The 22,449-nt window shown below is 38.4% G+C and overlaps 3 protein-coding genes across 3 annotated transcripts; 1 reads left to right on the top strand and 2 right to left on the bottom strand.

The window, feature by feature from the left end:
• The first annotated feature begins 4,665 nt into the window (after positions 1 to 4,665).
• LOC122666972 (GDSL esterase/lipase At1g33811) lies at positions 4,666 to 6,547 on the top strand. The gene is made up of 5 exons (XM_043863113.1): positions 4,666 to 4,915; positions 5,084 to 5,208; positions 5,315 to 5,563; positions 5,762 to 6,035; positions 6,254 to 6,547. The coding sequence occupies exons 1-5, from the start codon at positions 4,666 to 4,668 to the stop codon at positions 6,475 to 6,477; spliced, it is 1,122 nt and encodes a 373-aa protein (XP_043719048.1). The 3' UTR covers positions 6,478 to 6,547.
• A 544-nt stretch (positions 6,548 to 7,091) lies between these two features.
• Positions 7,092 to 8,989, bottom strand: LOC122666973 (GDSL esterase/lipase At1g71691-like). The gene is made up of 5 exons (XM_043863114.1): positions 8,706 to 8,989; positions 8,504 to 8,625; positions 8,031 to 8,270; positions 7,541 to 7,790; positions 7,092 to 7,378 (listed from the first exon to the last, which is right to left on the bottom strand). Exons 1-5 carry the CDS (start codon positions 8,968 to 8,970, stop codon positions 7,140 to 7,142), a joined length of 1,116 nt encoding a protein of 371 aa, XP_043719049.1. The 5' UTR covers positions 8,971 to 8,989; the 3' UTR covers positions 7,092 to 7,139.
• Positions 8,990 to 15,078: 6,089 nt separating this feature from the next.
• Positions 15,079 to 20,971, bottom strand: LOC122669675 (agamous-like MADS-box protein AGL12). The gene is made up of 7 exons (XM_043866498.1): positions 20,777 to 20,971; positions 20,534 to 20,615; positions 17,093 to 17,154; positions 16,908 to 17,007; positions 16,740 to 16,781; positions 15,492 to 15,533; positions 15,079 to 15,211 (listed from the first exon to the last, which is right to left on the bottom strand). The coding sequence occupies exons 1-7, from the start codon at positions 20,956 to 20,958 to the stop codon at positions 15,119 to 15,121; spliced, it is 603 nt and encodes a 200-aa protein (XP_043722433.1). The 5' UTR covers positions 20,959 to 20,971; the 3' UTR covers positions 15,079 to 15,118.
• Positions 20,972 to 22,449: the final 1,478 nt, after the last annotated feature.

The raw sequence follows: 22,449 nt of genomic DNA, 5'->3' as shown, positions 1-22,449 counted from the left end.
AGCATCAATAATTTGAAAGGGGTAAGGATATTTGTTAAACCATAGACGTAGATGTATAACCATGGAAAATCCCACATATGAAATAAAAGAGTGGACCCGGTGAACTCCTAAGGCATGCACTCAACTTGCAAGCCAAAGAAAGAAAGCAAAAAAAAACTTACCTTATTAATTCAAATTTTTTTAAAAAAAATAGAAGTACTCAAAGAATAGATTGCACAATCATGGATTATATTTATTTAAGGAAAGCAAATGAAGGATTAATATTACATCCATTTATTTTCTTCCATGAACTATTGAACTCAGAAGTCAAAGGCAACAACAGACGAGATAGCGTGGGGGACTGATTTCACATAGACCTCTTCCATGTCCCATTTGAACACAATGCTCGTGGCAAGCGCGTTTGTCGGTGCAACGTTCAGTACATACTTGTTCAAGTTCAACACCATCCTTCTTAACCACATTGCTTATTTCTTGTGTCTTCCCACCTGTTATTGGATCAACTGGAACAAAAACATACAACAATTATAAGAAAAAAAAAAAAAACCAACACCCGAGAGAACTTGGATTGAATGTGAATGTGTATCTTTTATTGATGTAAGGAAGGAAATATATATACAGAAATGGAGAATATTTTCTGTGCCGCAAAGCAGGCTGTGCTCAGGCACATGGGCCTGCCACTCAGGGGGTAGGGTGGTTATTACACCCATCCCCATGTGTCTGGACACAACCTGCGCTGCGGCACAGAGAACAGCACCCCATATAGAAATTACAAGGGTCAATCACCCCAAATTAGTGACTAATTGTCTCCTATGATTATATTGTTAGATAGGAAAGAATTAATCAATTATCCTAGTCAGTGTGATAGATATGAAAGATATGAAAACTCATATGATAAGAAAAAAAAAGAACGCTATCCGTGGCAACCACGCCTAGACATAGAACCGCCTTACTACCATGTAAAGGTGGATTTTCCAGACACCCCAAGGTGGTTCTGTGTCTGGACGTGGTCGCCAGGCAAGGCACACGACTGGGTTGCGTTCTATGTCCTTTAAAAAAAATATGCATGTATATCTTTAATTTAAGAATCTAGAAAGAAACTAAACCGTGTTAACAGGAAGGGGAACAAAAAAAAGTTCTGAAATGAATCAGAATTAAGAGGAAGTACTACTTACCCAAGGCCGCAGAGAAGAGAACAAAAGTAAGAAGACAAGTGAAAAGCAAAAGCTTGCGATATTCCATTTCTCGATCTTCACTACAGAAAACCAAATGCAAGAACTTCTAACGATCGAGCTAGTCTTTGCTTTGAGCTTTATAATAAGAGCTATAAAACTTTCAAAACGTATTAAAGCGATCCACTAGAGATATGCGCTTTGTAAACTTAGAAGGTATTAATGCCATTAAAAACTTCTCCAAAATAATAAATGGTTCCCTTTAATGGTTCTTGACTTCCTAATTTGATCCCATAAAGATATTGCGTAATCTTAATTCTCTAGTGAGATACTCATTAAAAGCTATATTTTGTATGGGTCCTTCTAAGCGTTATTAATTAGTATACCTAGTGAAGCACAACGTTTTATTATTTTTCATTTCACATTACAAGGGTTAGTCCATGTGGTAGAGGACCCTACATACATCTCAATGGTCTAATTGTAATCCAAAGTAAACAAGTAAGGCTTCTCAAACCCTAATTCAAATTTTTAGTAAATTACTAATATGTCATCATATGGAGTTTAGGTTAGTGTTGCTTGATTATTGAGAAATTGAAGGCTACTTACTATAATTCATAACCGATTGAAGAAACTCATTGTCATTAGGAAACTGATTGCCACCTGTAACGGAAGTGTAACCACTTCTTACTTGTAGGGATTGATGAGCCCCATAACCATGATCCTTAAGTGCATGAAACAAATGAAATTGTGGAAACTTATAGGATCTGGATTGTCTCCAGGGAGCCCAGTGCCCAGGGTGCTGCCAGGGAGCATCCAACAGCTGAGCTGTACCGCACACATCTCGGTGCATGCCTAGGGATGTGTGCGGCACAACCCAACGGCTGGCAGCACTCTGGGCATGCTGGACTCCCTAGAGACGAGCTAAATTCAAACTTATTCCCGCTAAGAGATGTTGAAAGTGATGAAACTGAAGACATGTAACCATTGGTCAACTTTAGAGGGTTGATGAGCATTAACCATTGTAGGAGAGAATATGGTGGTGTAAGTACCATTGACCGCACATTGAGCTTTTAAATATGTAACTGTTTGAATTGAGTTGCAATCATTTAATGCAAAGGTAGGGTTGAAAGGAACAACCATGAAGAATCATTGTAACGACACCAATGGTTGAACCACCCTGTTGGCAACCAACATTCACGACATTGGTGGCTGAGGTCGATAGTGGAGTTCGGTCAACGATGGAGTTGTAGTAGTATTGGAGGCCCAAGCTTGCGAGATCTCATACCACAGTGCAACAACACTCTCTAAATTGAGAGATGGTAATTCACAAGGAACGCCATGAAATCCCATTGATTTTCTCATTGAATAAACAAGGAAGATATATACATAAAGAAATAGTAATCAATTCCATAATTGAAGAAACTATCCTAGGAAAGAACTCAAAAACAATAATCAACTCCATAATTGGAGAAACTATCCTACGAAAGAATACAAAAAACAATCCTAAAATGGATCCTACAATAACGTTACAGATATTTGCAAAGGTTTGAATGAGGATTCGCCAACTCATTCAATCATGACAGCTAATACCTCCATCTTAGAAACCTCCACCTCTCCTTGAGAATGCCAAGCCAAAACTATCAAAGCATTATTCCAGGCTACTGAAGCGTTGTCCTCCAATTCATCCCTTACACGACTGGTTAGCGTTTTCTTGCCCTGTCTTAAAATAACAAAAAATTTACGTTACAACTAGTTTTTGTTTTTGTTTTTTTAACACAAGGTTACAACTAGTTCACGACTTAGTTACAATAAGAATTTTCTATAATTGAAAGGTATATTATGTTAGGGAAAAACATCCCTGCTAGGTTTTGAGTAGGTTGTGCCCAAACACAGACCCCGTAAAATGATGCCCCATCCCTCTAAAATGAACCCCCCCCCCATTAATGCCCATATGCGCACTCTCATTGGCCCTTGTGCTTGTGCATAGGCCACATCTTCTGTCCTATGTTTAAACATAAACCAACCATATTGGTGGAACATGTATATCGATCACTTGTATATTATGCACACATGATAATTGATTGATCATTTGAAACATGTTTATTTTTTTATGCAATTTGAAACATGTATTAGAAACATATACGAATCTCGCTCCCGCTTCTACAGGGTCTAGGAAGGGCAAATGTACGTAGTGCGCTTTGCGAAGAGTCTGTTTCCATGTTTCGAACCCGCAACCTGATGTTGCAATAGCACAACTTAACTGTGGTGTGTGTTTTAGTAGAAATGTATCTATTGAAGATAAGAGGCATTTTATCTACTCTCTTGGGTATTAAATAAATAGGTTATGATGCTATTTATTTGAGTATTAATTTGTTTCAATCTCGATCAAAAGTTGGAGGATTGAATTCTATTGTTGGTCGAGTTGAGAGAAGATTATTTGTTGAAAGCTAATTTGCTTACTCATGCTGGCCACTTGGTGTTGATTCTATCAGTTTTGTCTTCCATGCTTGTACTCCCAAATCTGTTAGGGGTTTGGGGTTGAGGTCTGCTTATGTTCATAATACAATTTTATTAATTAAACTAGGGCAGAGGCTTTTAATTAGTCTAATAGTTTATGGGGGATTCTTCGTTTAAAGCTAAATATTTTCTTAATAACTCTTTGCTTCATGATTTAGTAGGTCATAGGAGAGGCTCATGGACATGGAATTGAATGGTTTGTGTTTTACCTTTTGAAAAAAAGATAGTATGTAAGAGTATAGGAGATGATCGTTCTACAAGTATTTGTGAGATGGTTTTTTTGCAACTTATCGTGTATCAGAGTTAGAGCTACTCCAAAATTAGCTCTAATTTGTTTATTATTTATTTTTTGATCTTTTCTTGTTTTATTATCCATTCATCTCAACATCTTCATTTCAGCTATTCTAAGTTTGTTTATTTTTTATTCTTCAGTATCCATCACTAAGCTCCATACAACATTGGTGGTTGTATAACTGTCCGTTAAATTTTTCCTTTTAAATCTTAAAGGAATACATTGATCACAACACTTCAGACGTCCCCCTCTAGTTCATCCACTCTATTCTAATTCTTTGTGCTATATCATCCTCTACAATTGAAAAAAAAAATAAAATAAAAATTGACAACTCCATACAACATGTTCTTGTCCACTACAAGATGAGGTTGGTGGGCCTTTAAGAGGGTCCATCTGACTTTCCCCTCTGTATAGCTCACGAGACATCACCCTCTTCACCGCTGCATACCTACTTCTATACCTTTCACACAATTCCATTAAATGGAAAGAATTGAGTGACACATGACCCCAACCTAAACAACCCAATTACTCTCTTGAGGGCTCTCATGGTACCTTTTTCTTCATCACAGGAAACCCATTAAGGAAAGCTAGCTAGCAAGCTAAGGACCATATAGGTTATATATAAATATGACCTAAGGGGAGGTTCCATTGGCAAGAACATCTAGGTTTTGAGAGACTTTAGACATCATGAGGAGGTTTAGTGAATTGGTTGTGGTGATCACTTTGGCTCTGCTGTGGCTATGTAATTGTAGGGCTAATTCACAGAACCTTCAGGGGGTTCCATGTTTCTTCATCTTTGGAGACTCCTTGGTCGACAATGGAAACAACAATGACATACTTACCCTTGCTAGGGCTAACTACATGCCTTATGGCATTGACTTCCCTCAGGGTGTCACTGGGAGGTTCAACAATGGTCGAACCACAGTAGATGTCCTAGGTTTGTATTTTTATTCATTGCCCATTGCATGTGTGTGGCATTGGGTCAGACCAGTCCGGTTCGGTTGAACCTATTGATGTTGATGGGTTATCCAACTCATCCTGACCCGGATAGGCCACACAAGTTCTGCTCTTTTGTTTTTTTGACAAATTGATTTTATCATTTCAGCACAACTTCTAGGGTTTCCGGATTTTATTCCACCATATTCAAGAGCAAGAGGTCCGGCATTGCTAAGAGGAGTAAATTATGCATCAGGAGCGGCTGGTATTCTAGATGAAACTGGCAACAATCTGGTAAATTAGTTAGTCTTGTTTAGGCATGACAACTTCTTAATTAAGCCGGTCCGGTCTAACCCAATAATTGGCTATTTTCTTAAATCTTGGTTGTTCTAATATGCAGGGAGATCACATGTCCATGAACCAACAAGTATCAAACTTTGCTACAACAGTTCAACAGATGAGAAGGTTTTTCAGAAGAAACGACACTGGATTGTATAGTTATCTAAGCAAATGCATCTTCTATTCCGGCCTCGGAAGCAACGATTACCTCAACAATTATTTTATGACGGATCTCTATTCAACTAGTAGAGATTACAATCCCCAAAATTATGCGGCTTTGCTTCTTCAAGACTATTCCCGTCAATTAACGGTCAGTGTATTACATTTAATAGAACTCATCCTTAAAAGCTAGCCGTTAAAGAATGGGTATCTATTCATATCTAATGTTGTCACAATGATAGGTTGTGAAGCACTAAACATCACTAGGCACAGTGACAATTAGTAGCTCCCATGAGATTTGTATGTTCTTGTTCAATTTCACAATCTATGTTTGCTTATTCTTGTTCAGGAACTATACCAGTTGGGGGCACGCAAGGTGGTGGTATCAGCAGTTGGCCAGATTGGTTGCATACCTTATGAGTTAGCCCGGTATAACAGCACCGGCAATGGAAAGAGTAGCCGTTGCGATGAGAACATCAACAACGCGATCGTTCTTTTCAATTCGGGCCTTAAAAAATTGGTCGATCATTTCAACAAAAAGGGGAATTTTCCGGGAGCGAGATTTGTATATGTGAACTTATATGAAAGTTCTAAAAGTCTTATAAAAAATGCAGCAACTTATGGTAACTTACATAGCTGCAAAGTTTCATAACCTCCTCTTCTTAATAGTAATTGATATATAGGCAGTGTTTGGTATGCATTCTAGGTCGATTTTGCATTCTCAGCATAAAAACAACTATTTCTATCATTTGAGAATGCGAAATCTACTTAGAATGCATACCAACCACTGCCATAGTGTATGATTTTACAATTTCTTTCCTGACCATTTTGAGTAAAACAGGGTTTGAAGTGCTTGACAAGGGATGCTGTGGAGTGGGAAAGAATAATGGCCAACTCACTTGTCTTCCAATGCAAGAACCCTGTGTTGATAGAACAAAGTATGTGTTTTGGGATGCATTCCATCCTACTGAGGCTGCAAACATCATTCTTGCCAGGATTTCATATGCTTCAAAGTATTGTTCTGATGTATACCCCTTTAATATTCAACAACTAGCAATGCTCTAAGAGTACTCAAATGGCCTTCTTAACTAGTAGTAGGGTATTATTATGGGAGAAACTCCAAACATCTTCTTTGTTGATTTGATGCTGTGTGTTTGATATTCCTCTATGTGAATGATTAGGGTATTTATGTTTTTCCATTTGAAGTTCAAACTCTCTCTCTCTCTCTCTCTCTCTCTCTATATATATATATATATATATATATATAGTAGGACCCATACATGTTCATTAGGGTTTGGACAGGTGGAAGCAAGCCCATTTATAATCAGGATGGGGGCCCAAAGTTCCAAACCCATTCAGCACATTGATCAATTGGGCCACATTCACGTGGGCCTAAATGAATGGGCCTAAGATGGAAGTAATCACAAATGTAGAAAATTGAACCCACATCTACAAAATACTGAACTAAAAAGATAAGGTTTTACATGGGCCATTGATGGGCCTTACTTACATGTTCTGCATTTTGAAAGTACCCAGCCCAACTTAAACACAAGTAGAAGTGGTGTTTGGAGAAAAAAGTGTGAGGGTCAACAACCAACCATTTCTTACACTTCTAGTACACAAGAAGTGATACAACTGCAATACCCTATTTCATGTTCTATATGATTCTACAAAAGCTCAATTCATGAGAGACATTAGAATCTCTTTAAGAAGTAATAAGTAAGAATCTAGTTGTTTGGCTGAAGATTAAGATTTGCAAGCTGCTGGATGTTCATCGGGTACGCGACATCGGTGTTTCCATTGAAGGCCTCCCTTCCCATTATGATATTCACAGCTGATGTTGGATGGAAAGCATCCCAAAACACATATTGATCTCTGTTCGAACACGGCGTCTGAAATGGAAGACATGTGATCTGCCCACCGTTACGTCCAATGCCGCAACACCCGCGATCGATCACACTAAACCCTAAAACACAACAAAAATATATACCATATTTTCATTTCATTAGCCCTTCTACCAATCATGGTTTTGTGAGCATTTGATAACATAAAGTGTGTGTGTGTGTGTGTTAAGGGGGGATGGAAACGGGTTGACCGGGTCGGATCCAACCCGCGATAGCACACATACCATATTGACTAGGTTTATTGAGGATGTTTTGGAACATTCGATAGACATCAAGGTATATGAACTTGGCGCCGGGAAGATTGGCGCTGAGGTTATCAACCGTCGACCTCACATTGGCATTGAAAGGAATAACGAGCTGATTGACTGTGTCGGAGCACCGGCCGGTGGGACTTTGTGCAAGAATGCTCGGTACACAGCCCAGGAGTCCGACCCCTGATATCACAAATTTTCTAGCTCCAAGGTTGTATAAGCTCTACATTACAGGCAAATATTCAAAATCAAATACTGAATGAGTTAAGCCCAAGCCCAAGGCCCTTTATGCAATGGGTCCCAGTCCTCCCTGGGCCCAATTCTAGTATTGTACAGCCCATGCAAGATGGGCCAGGAAAGATTCCGATTCCAAAATGAGTAGACTCACTGAGTTATTATTACTAAATCGGAAGGAACTTTCAGAGGATATATAGAAGAAAACTTCAAATGGGGGAGGAATTACCGTGAGTTGGCGAGTGTATTGTTGGGTCAATAGAGTGGCGAACTGTTGGGGATTGTACTGGTTCTTGGTTGGATAGTTGGGCATCAAGTAGTTGTTGAGGTAGTCATTACTACCCATGCCAACAAAAAATATGCACCGTCCGATTGCATTGGCCATTTCATCAGCACCCAGATTGCCCGTTATCTGATCGAGTGTGTTCTCAAAGTTCTGTATCTGCTGGTTGAATGGTATGCGCCCCACCTGATCATAAGGCACAACAGCATTTAGGACATTTGAGCGAGGGTAATTTTGTAATTCCATAACATGCATGAGTGAATATCATCCGATCCTGTCATCATCTAGTCTCAGCATTTTGGTCAACATAAAATGCTGATCAGACGGACCTGATCATCCCACAATATGGGTCAGCATGCATGAGATGATGCTTCATGAACCTAACTCGTAACCCAGAGATGTAATGAAGAAAAACTCACAAAGTTTCTCCCTGTGACGTCAAGTATACCAGCGGCAGCCGAAGCGTAGTTAATGCCATGAAGCATTTGCTCACCAGATGCTTGTGAATATGCCGGAATCAGTGGAAGACCCAACAGTTCAGCTGTAACACAATAACAATATCAGAGAGAGAGACAGAGAGCGACAGAGAGGAGAAGAAGGGTTAATTTGAATGGGGTTTACCGATTTCGTCAACCATGGTGTAACCGTTAGAGAAGCGACCAGTTGGGCCAGCATCAAAGTCCACACCATAAGGGTAGTAATTGGCCTTAGCAAAGGAAGGAAGGTTGTTGTTATTGCCATTGTCTATGAGGGAGTCTCCAAATATGAACATGGCTGGAACTAGTTCTCTTCTAGCATCAGTGCCACCATTTTCTTGGCCTGAAACACTACTACTCAGTAACAGAAAGGCAAGAAAGGACAGGAAGGAGAAGCTTCTGCTAGCCATAGCAGCAATGAGGGAGAGTTTCTTGGATGAGTAGTGAAGGTTTGGAGCGACCGAGCTTAGAGTGTGATCGAGTAAGTGGGTGCGAACTGCGAAGTGAGTTTAATAAGCCGTGTGAAGGACGGTAGGTGAGGGTGTAGTTAATGTTTCTCTGCCCATCTGTTTTTTTAACAGAGTAGTAATTGTCTCAGCTTTTATTATTACCCATGGAGCCTCCCATGGTTTTGTGAAAGTTACAGTTCTCCATCCTTAGAGAGGGTTTACAGTATAACAGTGATTAATGCATGTAGAGAGCATTTGATTTTGAGAGATTCTTTGCAGGCGAAGGACAACGGTTCATTTCTACTCAATCAGTTAGAGTAGAGAAGATCAATAATGAATCCATGGTCACATTAAATTACGGAAGTACAGGTAGATTTTACATCTGGAAAAAGAAGCTGTCTGGTCCGGCGTGTATCCTGCATGAAATAAAAAATTCCATCTATGTGTGTACTCTCATTAGCCCACGTTGATCAGAGGCCACAGAACGAGGGATCTTTGTCCCCACCGCCAGTTCCCTGTCCGGCCCAGTTCCCCTAGTGCCTGTAATAGGGGGGGCAATGACCACCCTACTCCTGCTCGAACACTTTGCCCGGGTGGGGTCCACCCCCTTATTACGAGCACTGGGGGAACTGGGCCGGGCAGGGAACTGGAGGAGATAATTTTCCTCAGGTTCTCATATGGCCTGAGCCACATAGATGGAATCAAAGATAGGTGGGTCCCACAAATGGATTCCATTTGTGTGGCTCAAGCTCGTACAAAAATGGTTCTCATATGAGAATCTCAGCCAGCCTGCTCGCAATGATCTTTTGCCCTTTTACTTGTTATAAAATGAAAGAAAAAGGGTTATAAGCAAACGGCATAGGGAGCACATCAATAAGGAACGACGAAAGAGTTTTGTGCATAGGGGTAGAGAGGATCTTTATCTCCCCCAGTTCCTTGATCGGCTCAGTTCCCTAGTGCCCTTAACAAGGGGGGTGCAATGACCATCCTACGCCTGCCCGAACAGTTTGTCTGGGTGGAGTCGACCCCCCCCCTTATTAGAGGCACTAGGGAATAGGGCTAGGCAGGGAACTGGAGGAGATAATTTTCTGGGGTAGAGATTATTTCATCTGTTGAAGAGGGAGATAAAAAGGTGTTAGTGTACCCTCTCCGCTGGTTCGGAAAACTTTTTTTCAAAATAAAAATTTAGTCAATTGAATCATGCCAATTAATAGGCTAGTTTTGCTAATCACTTAATCTATATGGAACTTTGTCCCTTTTTTTTTTGTGTTGGTTTGTTTTATAAAACCAGATTAGTGAAGCTTTGACCATTGATAGAGTAAGTCTGTTAAGTCCAATATTAGGAAGTGATCTCAAATTGGGTTATTGATTTTATTATGAATATTGTGCATATGTGTGGATCTGATTCTAATATCTTTGAATAGGGAAAAAAAACTACTTTATTTCCATGTAAGGTTGGTCTCTACAGACACTCTATATATTGTCAACATTTACCCATTGAATGCATAACGAAAAAACCCAAGAGTTCAAACACAAGAAGTAAGTTGACATGACCAATGATAGTCACAAACAGAAAAGTGTTCGTACAGACAACCTTCTCCTACCATTGATCTAAGTATACCTAAACATTGACTTGGTCAAGAGGCCGGTTAGAATGTTAGATGTGATTACAGTAGGAGTTAACAACAAGAATTAAAAGACAATAAATCAGCAATAATTAAACCACCAATGACCGTAATGGATAGCAACGAACACTTACTTTACCCACATGCGCACTTACTGCTAATTAAAATGACCTATATGATACATAGTGAAGGGTGTCAAATTTTAGTCTAAATTGGTCGGACCGATAGACACGGACTGGTTCTTCCCGATTTGAATTAACGACTCTTATATATATTTTATGAAATGAATCGAACCAAACGACAACAATCCATTATTAATCCAATTTGATACAAAATTCAAAATCGAACTAAACCAAATCAAAATAGATCATTTTCTTATTGGTCCGGCTTCAATGTGTCCCAATTGACACCAAGGATAGATTCAACTTCATCAAAACCAAATCAAACCGGCGAATTGACACCCCTAGCCCTAGCCAATGGGCAAAGCCTCACCAAAGCGGGTATGCCTTTTTTTTTTGGATAAAACCAAAGCGTGTATGCAAAGTGGTAAAAAAGGAGAGTTTCATTATTATGTAACAGTCACCAAATACCTGTTTCCTCAGGGAAGTTTCTCTATCTCAAAAAAGATCAATTGGAATCCCATCAACCGTATTTATTTGTCCTGTCACGTGCTTCTGTCATTCATCCATTCACTGTGATGTATGAACACTGTGAATGATTCTGTAAGTCACCCAGTACCGGCCATATAATTTTGATTATGTAATATTACAATGGGACAATGTTCTCTGTTTGGTAGGGCACGAGGTGTAGGGTGTGCTCAGACACATGGGATGGGATGTGATAATTATTTTGATCATTTAGGGATCGATCATTTTGCTCACCCTTATGTGTCTGGGTACATCCTCCATCCCCAATGTAGAGAACATTTTCCTTATTCTAATGGATTAGAATTTTTTGCTGCATAAATGTAGCATCTCTTCACGTTATCTTTCTTTCCACAATAAGGGGTATCGCCAATTGATCGCATAGGTCTTGTATCTAGAGATTGTGAAATTATCGTTTAGCTCCCAATGAACTAAAAAATTTTATTCACTTAAATGCTCTTATTCATATTTTTATTGACTCCATCCTAGTGTAGGCACTGCACGATCAATTGACATTCTCTTATGCATATATTATTTCATAAGGACGAGAGTTAGACACAAGAAAACACTAGCATATTCTACACAACCAAATGGTATGACCACCACTTAATAGGTGGTTGAAGTTGACCTAGACATTTATTAAGTCGATGTTGTAATATTGCGTTGATTAAATAAAGTGGAGGACACCTTATGGGGGATGGACGCGCGAACGGCTGCAAATTGGAAATAAGTGTAAATTACGTTTGACTTTTTCAACTTTGACTGTGGGATCCAATAATCTAAGGGTGTAAAAAGTTCACCTGAACCGGTCGGATTAATCAAAACCGACCGGTACAGTCTCGAATCAAATCCCTATATCAACCGTAATTAATAAAAACCAAGATTGGACCGGTACTAACTCAATAAAAAATTGAAAAAATAGAAGGAAAAACAAAAAAGAATTTTCTCATTGACTTTTTATGTATAAATATGTAAAATTGAAAATGGACTCAATTGATTCTTTTGCCAATACATCTACTCTCTAGCTTCAAGACCACACTCGAAGGAAGGCTAGAGTTGCTCACCCTTAACGAGCAATGACTAGCGTGTACATCTGTTTTTGGGCTTTTTTTTGGGGGTGAATTTATTGTTCCTGGCTTTACCTCGTAGGGGTAGACAAAGAAAAAATAACAGTATGATTACAAATCAATAAAAAAAATGATCAAATCAGAGATTAAAATCCTATCTGGTGCCTGCATTGGCAGAGCTCAACATTTGGCAAATGCTATATCCAACCGTATCAAACTTGATTGCTCCAATTTATTTATTTATTTTTTCTTCATAAACTCCACACAATTAGATTTAGTATCTGTTAGGTGTTGAGCTCCGACACCACACTGGCAGATGCAGGCATCGGAGAGGATCTTTTCCTCAAACCAGACTGAATTTGAAATCGATTAAAACCGAAATTTCTTTTAACCGATTCAACCCGACCAGAATCAAAATGGTTGACACCCTTACAGTCATCCTTGTTGTCAAGAGCTGCATGTATGCCACGTGTCATTACAATGGGCCTTTTAATAGTTAAAAACAAACTTTCCTAACACTAACTAGACAGTCAGGGTCAGGGAGGGATTGACACGGTTTCTACGTGAAGGAGTGAGTGAAGGGCGGTGGAGTGGGGATTCTTAAATTTCAAGGGAAGAAGCTGTGAAAACGGATAAATTCAGGTGACTTGGGAGTCGGGAAAGCTTTTCCTCCACCAGGACGACCACGAGGCTGCAATAATTAGTATCAACAACGGTTTTGAAGTTTTAAATGTTTTTAATTTGCATTTGACTTTGTTTGTGTCATCATCATGAATGTCCATGGACCCCCTTGTTAGCCCATAAAATTTGGTCTATGCCACGTGGCAAATATTTTAGGATTAAGAGATGAGCTTTACCTTAGTTGTGTGGTCCTTGTGCTTAGACATAAGGGTTAAGAAATGACTACCCCATCATCATGAAAAGACGAAAATTCCATTCTCATGATGCTTGCAAGTATACTTCTATTGGTCTCATACTCGTGCAGGGGCCATGCAATGCAACAAGATAACATTTTCTTATCTATAATCATATATTAGTTTATGCTAACTTTTTTTTCATTTTTATGGGTAAAGCTCATTAGAATTGCTTGTCTTAATAAGATTATCAAGGTGACCAATTTGCTATGTCGAATCCGATGGAATTTCAAGGGTGGATAGAGCCAAAGTTTCTCTACTCACATGTAAAATGTTATCCCAAATAGAGTTTTTCAAGTGATAAAACATAGAATTGAAAATTTAAGACTATAATAGAGTGCACAAAAATGATCGGAGTAGTGTCTGCGTGGACAAACATAGGGATGCATGAAGATACCTGAACCTAATTACCATTACTAAGATGGGATTTTGTGTAAGGAAAGAAAAAAAAAATAGCAAATAGTTTTCTGTCCAAGAGAGTGGCCTACGCCAGCACTCCCATGTGTCTATCTCTCTCATTCTCAAAACAAGGGGCAAAGATGTCTTTTCATATGGGGAGGAGAGAGAGATAGACTCATTGGAGTGTTGACGTAGACCACACTCCTGGATAGAGAACTTTATCCAAAAAATATATTACGCGTCTTTGCTTGTTGGTCATCATGGGCTGAATAAAAATCTCGGGCTTGAAAGATACCTCGATGGGCTTAATCTTGATCGGCCACTGATGGATGGATACATGGGCTTGAACCCCCCCCCCCTCTTATATGTCTTGTCCTGTTCGTGTTCTATATGTCAACATTGCCAACTTAATCTGATTCAAGAGGCATCCAATACTTATATTGGGTTTGGAAAACCAGATTAATCTGATTAATGATGAAGTGATCTAACTCTCCTGGTAATATGAATTCTACATACTCTCACATTAATTATTTTAATTACTATTTTTTTCTTAAAAAATAAAAAACCAATATGAAAAAGAACTTTGTCCAGAAGCATAGCCAATGCCAGGATTCCTATGTGTCTATATCATACCATGTGAAAAGACATCCCTGCCCTCTTGCTTAGGGGGTGGAGAGAGATAGACACATAGACTTCTTAAAAATAATATATATATATTAATCCATGTGAGGAGGTACAATGTACACCTTAGGCTCAAAGAGCCTTTTCCCAAATAAAAAAAGGGTGTACCCAATGCATGAAGCTCCCGCCACTGTGGAGTCGGGGGAGGATCATATACTAATGGAGAAAAATTTTTAGATTTAAGTCCAATTATTCTTAAATTAGATTTCTTTTATATAGGACTTGGTAAATAATAAACCAAGCTGACCTATTTTAGAAACCGGCCAAAAATTGGATTGGTTCATGGTTGAACCAACCTCTCCTGTGTGTATCATACACATGCATGCACTTCATATCCAATATAATCCACAAACTCACGTACATCACATCATGCATGCACATCACCTGACATGCATCTTGCACACACAACATCACACATAACATATACCCCAAATTATATACATCCCAACATACATACTCACATTAGGGTTTCCAAAATCTGGGGTATTATAGTAAAACCCTGCCTCTGGTTATTGGTAGGTATGATAAAATGAGTTCTCACAAGCCAACCATGTATGCACTGGAGTGGAAAAGTAATATTTTTCCTTACGGTCAATCTGCCAAACTATCAGATCCAACCTTTAAGAGAGAGAGAGAGAGAGAGAGCATAATAAATATCCATTAATAGCAACATTGACTAAAACATCATCACATTCACAATCATACAACCATAACACACCATAACACACCATAACACTACAATCTCCCAGTGTAGTTGTCATCAATGGTTACCTAAGCATCTAAGTCTGGAATACCTCATTTTGAATAGTTAGTGGATATGAAAGTCCTGTTAAAGCTGGTGGCATTTCAACTATCCCAGTTTGCTCAAATATCTGCAACCAAAAAAAATAGAATCAAGAAAAGACCATACAGGTCAGTATATTATAAAGTCAGGTGAAAATGAAAAAGGAATAAAGTTCTCTGCACTAGGGGTGCAGGGTACGCCCAGACACATGAAGGTTGACGAAATGTCCAATCCCCCCCCCCCCATGACGTAAACCCCTTCCCTGTCCTGCCCCATTGTCTGGCTGCAGCCTGTGCTCCCGGACAGAGAATGTGTGTCCAATAAAAAATTAGTGGAATCAACAAAATATCAAACTATATTTTCATTACCTTTCCTTGAAGATATCCATTTGCTGCAGTCAGTATTCCCTCCTTCAAAACCAAGCAATAGATAAATTTTTTGTTTTAAGAATATTTAATTAAGAAGTCTAGACATTAATTAATACAAGAAAATTTTTGTGACAATCTCCATTAGCTTCTTCTTAAGTCATGTCTTTGGTCCTAATTATCAAAGGTTTAATTTGTTATCGATTGTCACATAGAAGGTGAAAATAATCTGAACTGGAATTTGTAGATGACATAATCATCTTCTACAAAACAAAGGTAGAGCATATGAAAAATCTTGGTTTTCAGAAGAATTAAGAAGGACGATAAGAGAGAGAATTAGGTCAACTAGATCACAAGAAGTTTAAGAGATATTTTACTTTCCAAACCTGGAGGACAGCAAGCTATAGTCTCAATCTTCTAATGGACACCTCTTTGCCACTTCTAACAAGCTTCAATCAATTGAGAAGAAGAATGGGGAAATTGAAATATTCCACTAATTAAGCTTCATCCACATAGTTATGAAAAGCTGTTAAACTGAATTATAATAGTGGGTGGGTCTCAAGAGGCAACACAGCCAAGGTTCTATAATAACCAAGGGATTGTTTTATAGGCATTATCCAGTACAATTGGTATAGCAGAGACAAAGAAAAGAAAGAACAAGATACCAAAGACTACTTTTGTTTTGTTTTTACTGTAAATACATGTATGGTCCTATATGGATCATTTTAGCTTGTTTTCTACTACTAACAAAACCTAGATTAGTCATAGAAGAGGAGAGTAGAGAAGAGTAGAGTAGAGTAGAGTAGAGTAGGGGAGAGAGAGAGAGAGAGAGAGAAGGAAATTCAACTTCAAGGGTCAATCTTTTTTTTTTTTTTTTTTTTTTTCGTTAAAAGGATGATTTGTATTAAAGAAAGAAATAATTACAAAAAAGAGAAGGACAATGGGCAAGAACTAAAACAGAAACCAAAACAGACCCTCCCACCTTCGGCATGGCCATCAACAAGAGGGACTAAAAGACACAAGCAAAACAATCACTGCTACCAAAAAAATTAACTAAAGAAACCGATATCTCGGCCTACACTGGGCATCCATAGGAAGCTCAGCTTCGATAAAAGATGAAAAAGACCAAGGGTCAACCACTAAACACTCCAATCTGTTATCATAAGAACCATGGCATAGATAAACAACATCCTATGCCTATATTAATTGTGTGGTAGCTACTAGGTAAGTAAAATAAAGTTTAGGACAAACCTTATTCTTCAACAATTGAATCTCTTGAAACATTATTTGCATCTGTGAAATAAAAAGTTTTAATAATTATTAGTAATCTCAAATAAATTTAAAAAAAAACACAAAAAGATCATATATATTATCATGTAGAACTAAATTATAAAAAAAGAATAAAATTGATTTTCCGACCTTTGCTGTACGAATATTACACATCCAAATCTCTAGATGTTTCTCTAAAGCAAGTAATTCATCCATTGTCATATTTTCATTTCTCCGGCCATATATATACCTGAAAGAAAATAATATAATGTAATAGATTTTTCAGTAAATTAACATTTGTTTATGATTTAATAGAACTATAATAAGAATCTTACCCAAGGCCCTTCTGGAGTTGCTGAATCTCTTGCTTCAAATTGTTTATTTCTTCTTGTAACTCCTGATGGACAATAGATCATAAAAAATATTACTAGTCTTAAATATTAGGTTGTAATGCTAAGAACTAGTGGTTCTTTTTATATTTTAAAGACAAGGAAACTGGTTTATGAATATGAGGCTTCCATCTTAAAATCAATTGGTTCAAAGTGGGGTGACCTCTTGTGGCTCTTATACTAGATAGTTAGAGCACCCACAGTCGATGTGGGATTATTAACTCAAGTGAAAGTCCATACATTTATAGGGACCAATGCCAAGGGGGGCCATGTATGCAAGTACGTGGGAGTCCTAAGAAGATAGGATGTGCATGGAATTAGTGGTTTAGTTAATAGGAATTGTAAGGAGTTATAATTGGTTAGAAGATGTAAAGTTATTCTACGTGTATTTAAGCAACATGAGAATAACGAGTAGGTAATTATTTTATTATTTGAAAGAGTAGATGTTTTAATTGTTTGTAGAGAAAAAGAACTCTGTCTGGGAGTGTGGCCTACACCATCATGCACTCTCCCATGTTTCTATCTCTCTCCTCTCCATATGAAAAAACAGCTCTACCCCCTTGTTTTAAGGAAGAGAGAGATAGACACATGGGGATAGACTTGCAAGGCTGGAGGTTTCGATTGAAGATGAAGACAAAACACTATTGTTGCTAGCGTCGCTTCTAGAATCATATGATCGATCACCTAATGACAACTCACTTGAACAGGAAGGAGACCTTAAAACGGATGAAGTCATGGCTGCACTTATGTAAAATGAAATAAGGAAGATGGCCAGTAATGCTAATATGTACCCATGTAGGGTTTCCCTATATATTTGTAGCGAGATGATTTTCTTTGTAACCTGTTCTCCATTGATAGTGAAGTAGGTCTTATCTCACCATGGACCTAGGCAATCTTGCGGAACAAAGTAAATCCTTGTATAAGTTATGTGATTGTTGTTTGCAATTTCTATTCTTTTCTGCATCATTTTATGATCTTGTTTTTCTACATCCCCCTCTACAACTCCCCCCTCCCCCACCTACGATGCTCCCCGCCCCCTTCTACAACTCCCCGCATAGGGATTCGACGCTAGTATTTCCCTCCCACCACCCACTCACTCAAAACTGCATTTCCTCCGCTCCTCTTCTTCAGCCAGCCAAATGGAACTGCCTCCAGAAATTGCTGTAGGACCTCTTCACCCGGTGCCAATGTCCCCTTTCTTCTCCTCTATTTATCTTCGTAGAGTACCTTCCTAAGTGTGGTTATTCCCTAATTTCCCACTAACAGTCAAGAGTTGGGATAAACCAATAGTCCCAACAATAAAGCAGCACATATAAGGAAGAATACAATTGAGATAAAAAAAAAAAAAAGAGTTGTTGTTGTGCTCATTTACTATACCATAAGGTGTTGGGAAAAAGGTGCAGCAAAAATTTTCCACTTGTGTGAATAAAAAATGAAGCAGCTCATGAAATTGTATGCAACACACAGGAAGCAAACAGAAACGAAAACAGAAATAGAACAAGCAAAAACACAAGCCAATCAAACACTAAATATAACATGAAAAACTCTTCAACGTGAAGGGAAAAATCACAGTGCTATTTCGAGATTAAGCCACTAAAATCAAATAATAAGGATTACAATGTTACACCTCTCATGGTTATGTCCAAAACTTGGGATTTACGTATAAGAAAATTGAGAAAAAACAAGCACTTGAAGACTTTACAAGGTTACCTTGCACATCAACAAGATGCTGCTACTAAATCACCTCTAAAATCCACCAAATTTTTTTTCTCAAATCTTGGAGAACCCAACCAACAAGTACATGTTGCAATTTCAATTATCCGGTTGAACAAGACTGTGAGATATAGCAGAAATGGCCGGCCTCAAGAATGGCTAACCATGCATGAGAGTAAACCTCCTCCAGAAAATCTAACTAAACTATTTCTTTTCTCCAAAATCTCACAAAAAAACCTTCTTCCAAGTTTCTCAATCAAACTAAACTATTTCTCTTCTCTAACCTTGTCACTAATTCTCAAAAAAAAAACCCCTTCATCTTAGCTTCTCAACCAAGCTAAATTATTTCTCTTCTTTAACCTTGTCACTCTCTCTCTCTTTGGAGAAAATCCACTACACACTTCTTCTAAAGTGTCTCTTCGCTTTCTACAACTCACTAAGAAAAGTGCTTACCAACTCTTATGGCACTTGCCTTCACATGAGTTGGACCCAACATAGCCCAACACCTATCAAACTTCACATGGGATTGGACCCAACATGGCCCTACACTCAAGAAAAGGAAGTGACAATACCCATTGAGTCATTCAACACTCAAGAATTCAAGTATATATAAACTCTTTTGTGGTGCAATGATGTCCCACATATATATATATGATACATCATTACACAGATACTCTCTCAACATTGATCCAAGTCTTCGGTCTCCGTTGACCAATATGGTTGAAGGAAAACTCGATCTTATTTTTTTCTCAAAATATTTATGATTGATACTTAAGTATTTCTTTCTGAACTATGGAATCTCTTTTGATCTTTATTTATTTTGTTTCATAAAAAAAAAAAAAAAAAAAAATCGTCTCCAAGGTGGTCAGGCATTAATGACCCTAGGATGGTGCCTGACCCTGGTGTAGGAAAACTTTCAATTCCCCAGAAAAATAAGTAAAGAAAGAAACATAACATTTCTCAGTATATATCTAGATCTTTTATGGAGTGCTGCCCGTAGCGGCCTGAGCGGCACACATACAGGGTACAGCGCAATGACCGCCTTACCCCTACTCAAGCGCCTTGTCCGAGCGAGATAAGGCCATCATTGCACCACGCCTTATTTGTGCGCCGCTCAGACCACTACGGGCAACGCGCCGTAGAAGATCACGATCCCATTTCTCATCAGTGGCCAAAAGGCATAGGAGCTGGACATGGTGGAACACCAGCTAGTTGGTTCCAATGGAAGCCAAAGTCATGTGATTCCTGGGCAGATGAGTTGGCAAAAGAAGGAATTGATAGGGTAGGCCTAGGGTAGGGGTGCCTATGTTTGAAATGTTTCCTGTTTGTATATTCGAGCTTACCCGTTCACTATTTGAGATTTATGTTTCCTGTTTGTAATTGATGAATATATGTTCCCTTTTGGCCTGGTTGGTTTATTGCTTTCTTAATTCCCTCTTATTCTCAATAATAGTGGACAGGAAAAAAATTAACAAAAACAGTTCCCCCATATCTCAAACATCTTAGTAGTGTTCATGCAAGAGAGAGAGAGAGAGAGATGTGTTAAGCTCTTATCAATATCAATATGGGAGAATTGAAGTTTTCTACTACTCTCTAATATATATCTCTAAAATGAATATATTTTCTCTTTTTCATTTGAAGTTTTTAATTAAGGAATCAAAAAGGCTAACTTACCAGATTAAACTTTGTTTCAGATTCTCCAATTTGAGCAGCTCGAGTTGATTTCATGTACCTCTCAATCATCTGTTCCATGCTTCTTAATTAAACAAGTCAAGAGAAACATTGTAAGAAAATCACAGATAATTAAAGACATCCATCCATCAAAAGAACAAGCAAGAGAGAGATCTAGAGAAAGAGAGAGAGAGAGAGAGAGAGAGAGAGAGAGAGAGAGAGAGAGAGAGAGAGAGAGAGAGATACCCTTTGGTAGAGAGCTCATATAGCTTTCCATGGGTGGAGAAGATCATAATACCAATCTCAGCATCGCACAAAATAGATAACTCCTTAGCTTTCTTGAGAAACCCAGCTCGGCGTTTGCAGAAGGTGACCTGCCTATGGACCGGATTCTCGATCCGCTTCAACTGAACTTTGCCTCGTGCCATTATTGATGTTCGTTCCCCAGGCCCCCTTGCTGTTTTGTTGTTGTTGTTATTGTTGTTGTTGTGGGGGCTTTCTTTCTTTCTTTCTTTCTTTGCAGCCAACCTCCCACTAGTTTAAACTAGCTTCGAGGTTGTTGTTTCACTATTCTCTCTCTATTCAAGTTCTTGACACTTGTTTTCTTCCATTGTTCAAGGCAAAGCCTTATATAGCCTTCTCTACTTCACCCTTATTCCACTCTCTCTCTCACTTACAAAGGAATAAAATCACTAATAATTATGTGGGTAATTTATACATATCATCCTGAGGTTTAAGGAATGTATAATTTTACCCCATAGTTTTGGATAATTATATTCTATGTATCCCTGAGGTATGTAAACGTTAATAAATACATCCATTACGTCAATTCATGATTAACAGTGTTAAAATTATGATGTGAACTGACAGAATTACCCTTGCAAAGAAAACAAAACAAAAACAAAAAAAACCCTACTACTCATCTTCCCCAAATCGATTGGAAAAGATAAGTTGCAGGTATCCATTTTTCTTTCTCTGTTATGTATGTAAGCGAGTCCATCGAGAGTTTCAGTTTTTAGAGAATTGCATGAAATTTTGAGCTTACACTGGTTCTTGTGAAAAGTCGAAAGTGGTTTGATTGTTGCTTCTCTCTCTTTCCTGCTCTTGATTGATCTCTTCTCAACTCAGGTACTAATTCCTCCTTTCCTTTTTTGTTTCCATCCCTGTTCCTTCTTCTATTCCTGTTATGTCTAGCGGTAAAAGCAGCCTGAAATTGAAGTTTGAACTCCCTAAGACCCAATCGATTAGGACTGAAACTTAATTTGAGAGTTACATCATCTCCCTAGGGCAATTCAAACCCCAAGTTTCCATCCCCCTGATGCAATCCCAGGGTCGAAACCCTATTCCACCGTACCCTGGTTTAGCCGTACTGCCTGAACCTTGCAAACCGACTGAACTTCCCCCTGTTCATTCTCAGATTTGGGATTTATATTTGGGATTGCTCATGTTTATATATAGTTTTGGGCTCGCTTCGTCAAGTTGGGTCTCGGAAAACTGGTCAAGAATACGGAATATATGGAGTAAGTGCTGCAAGTAATGGATTAATGGGTAAAAGCTTCCTATCTCTACTAGGGTTTGATTCCTTCTTTTCTGATTTCTCAAGCTGCCATGTTATTTTGTTTATGTAATAGCTTTGGTTTTTTATGATGAAGATGAGTGATTTATTTTATTTCAGGGTTATTAGAGAGAAGAAAAAACCCCCAAAAAGCAGAACAAAGTTATATAATCAAGGTCTGCAGAATCACATACAAAGTATCTGATCAGAACTTTCACAGATCTTAAGAGAGAGAGAGAGAGAAAGGAGGAGAGAGAAAGGGATACCTGCAAAACTTATCTTCTCCAATCGATTTGGAGATGATGAGTTGCAAGGGTTTTTTTATTTTTTGGTTTTCTTTGCAAGGGCAATTCTATTAGATCAC

The sequence above is a fragment of the Telopea speciosissima genome, chromosome 7 (genome assembly GCF_018873765.1).
Source record: "Telopea speciosissima isolate NSW1024214 ecotype Mountain lineage chromosome 7, Tspe_v1, whole genome shotgun sequence".
Taxonomy (NCBI): Eukaryota; Viridiplantae; Streptophyta; class Magnoliopsida; order Proteales; family Proteaceae; genus Telopea; species Telopea speciosissima.
This window is presented reverse-complemented; position numbering and strand designations above follow the sequence as displayed.

Bases quoted from the DNA above. Each gene is read 5' to 3' on its own strand.
- LOC122666973 (XM_043863114.1), bottom strand. From the start codon at position 8,970: ATGGCTAGCAGAAGCTTCTCCTTCCTGTCCTTTCTTGCCTTTCTGTTA. The intron at 7,791-8,030 runs GTAATTCCTCCC...CCTGTAATGTAG, and splicing joins AATACACTCGCCAACTCACG to AGCTTATACAACCTTGGAGC. The intron at 7,379-7,540 runs GTATGTGTGCTA...GTTGTGTTTTAG, and splicing joins CAATAAACCTAGTCAATATG to GGTTTAGTGTGATCGATCGC.
- LOC122669675 (XM_043866498.1), bottom strand. From the start codon at position 20,958: ATGGCACGAGGCAAAGTTCAGTTGAAGCGGATCGAGAATCCGGTCCAT. The intron at 20,616-20,776 runs GTATCTCTCTCT...TGTTTAATTAAG, and splicing joins TATGAGCTCTCTACCAAAGG to AAGCATGGAACAGATGATTG. The intron at 15,212-15,491 runs GTAATGAAAATA...TTTTGGTTGCAG, and splicing joins ATGGATATCTTCAAGGAAAG to ATATTTGAGCAAACTGGGAT.
- LOC122666972 (XM_043863113.1), top strand. From the start codon at position 4,666: ATGAGGAGGTTTAGTGAATTGGTTGTGGTGATCACTTTGGCTCTGCTG. The intron at 4,916-5,083 runs GTTTGTATTTTT...TTATCATTTCAG, and splicing joins AACCACAGTAGATGTCCTAG to CACAACTTCTAGGGTTTCCG. The intron at 5,564-5,761 runs GTCAGTGTATTA...ATTCTTGTTCAG, and splicing joins ACTATTCCCGTCAATTAACG to GAACTATACCAGTTGGGGGC.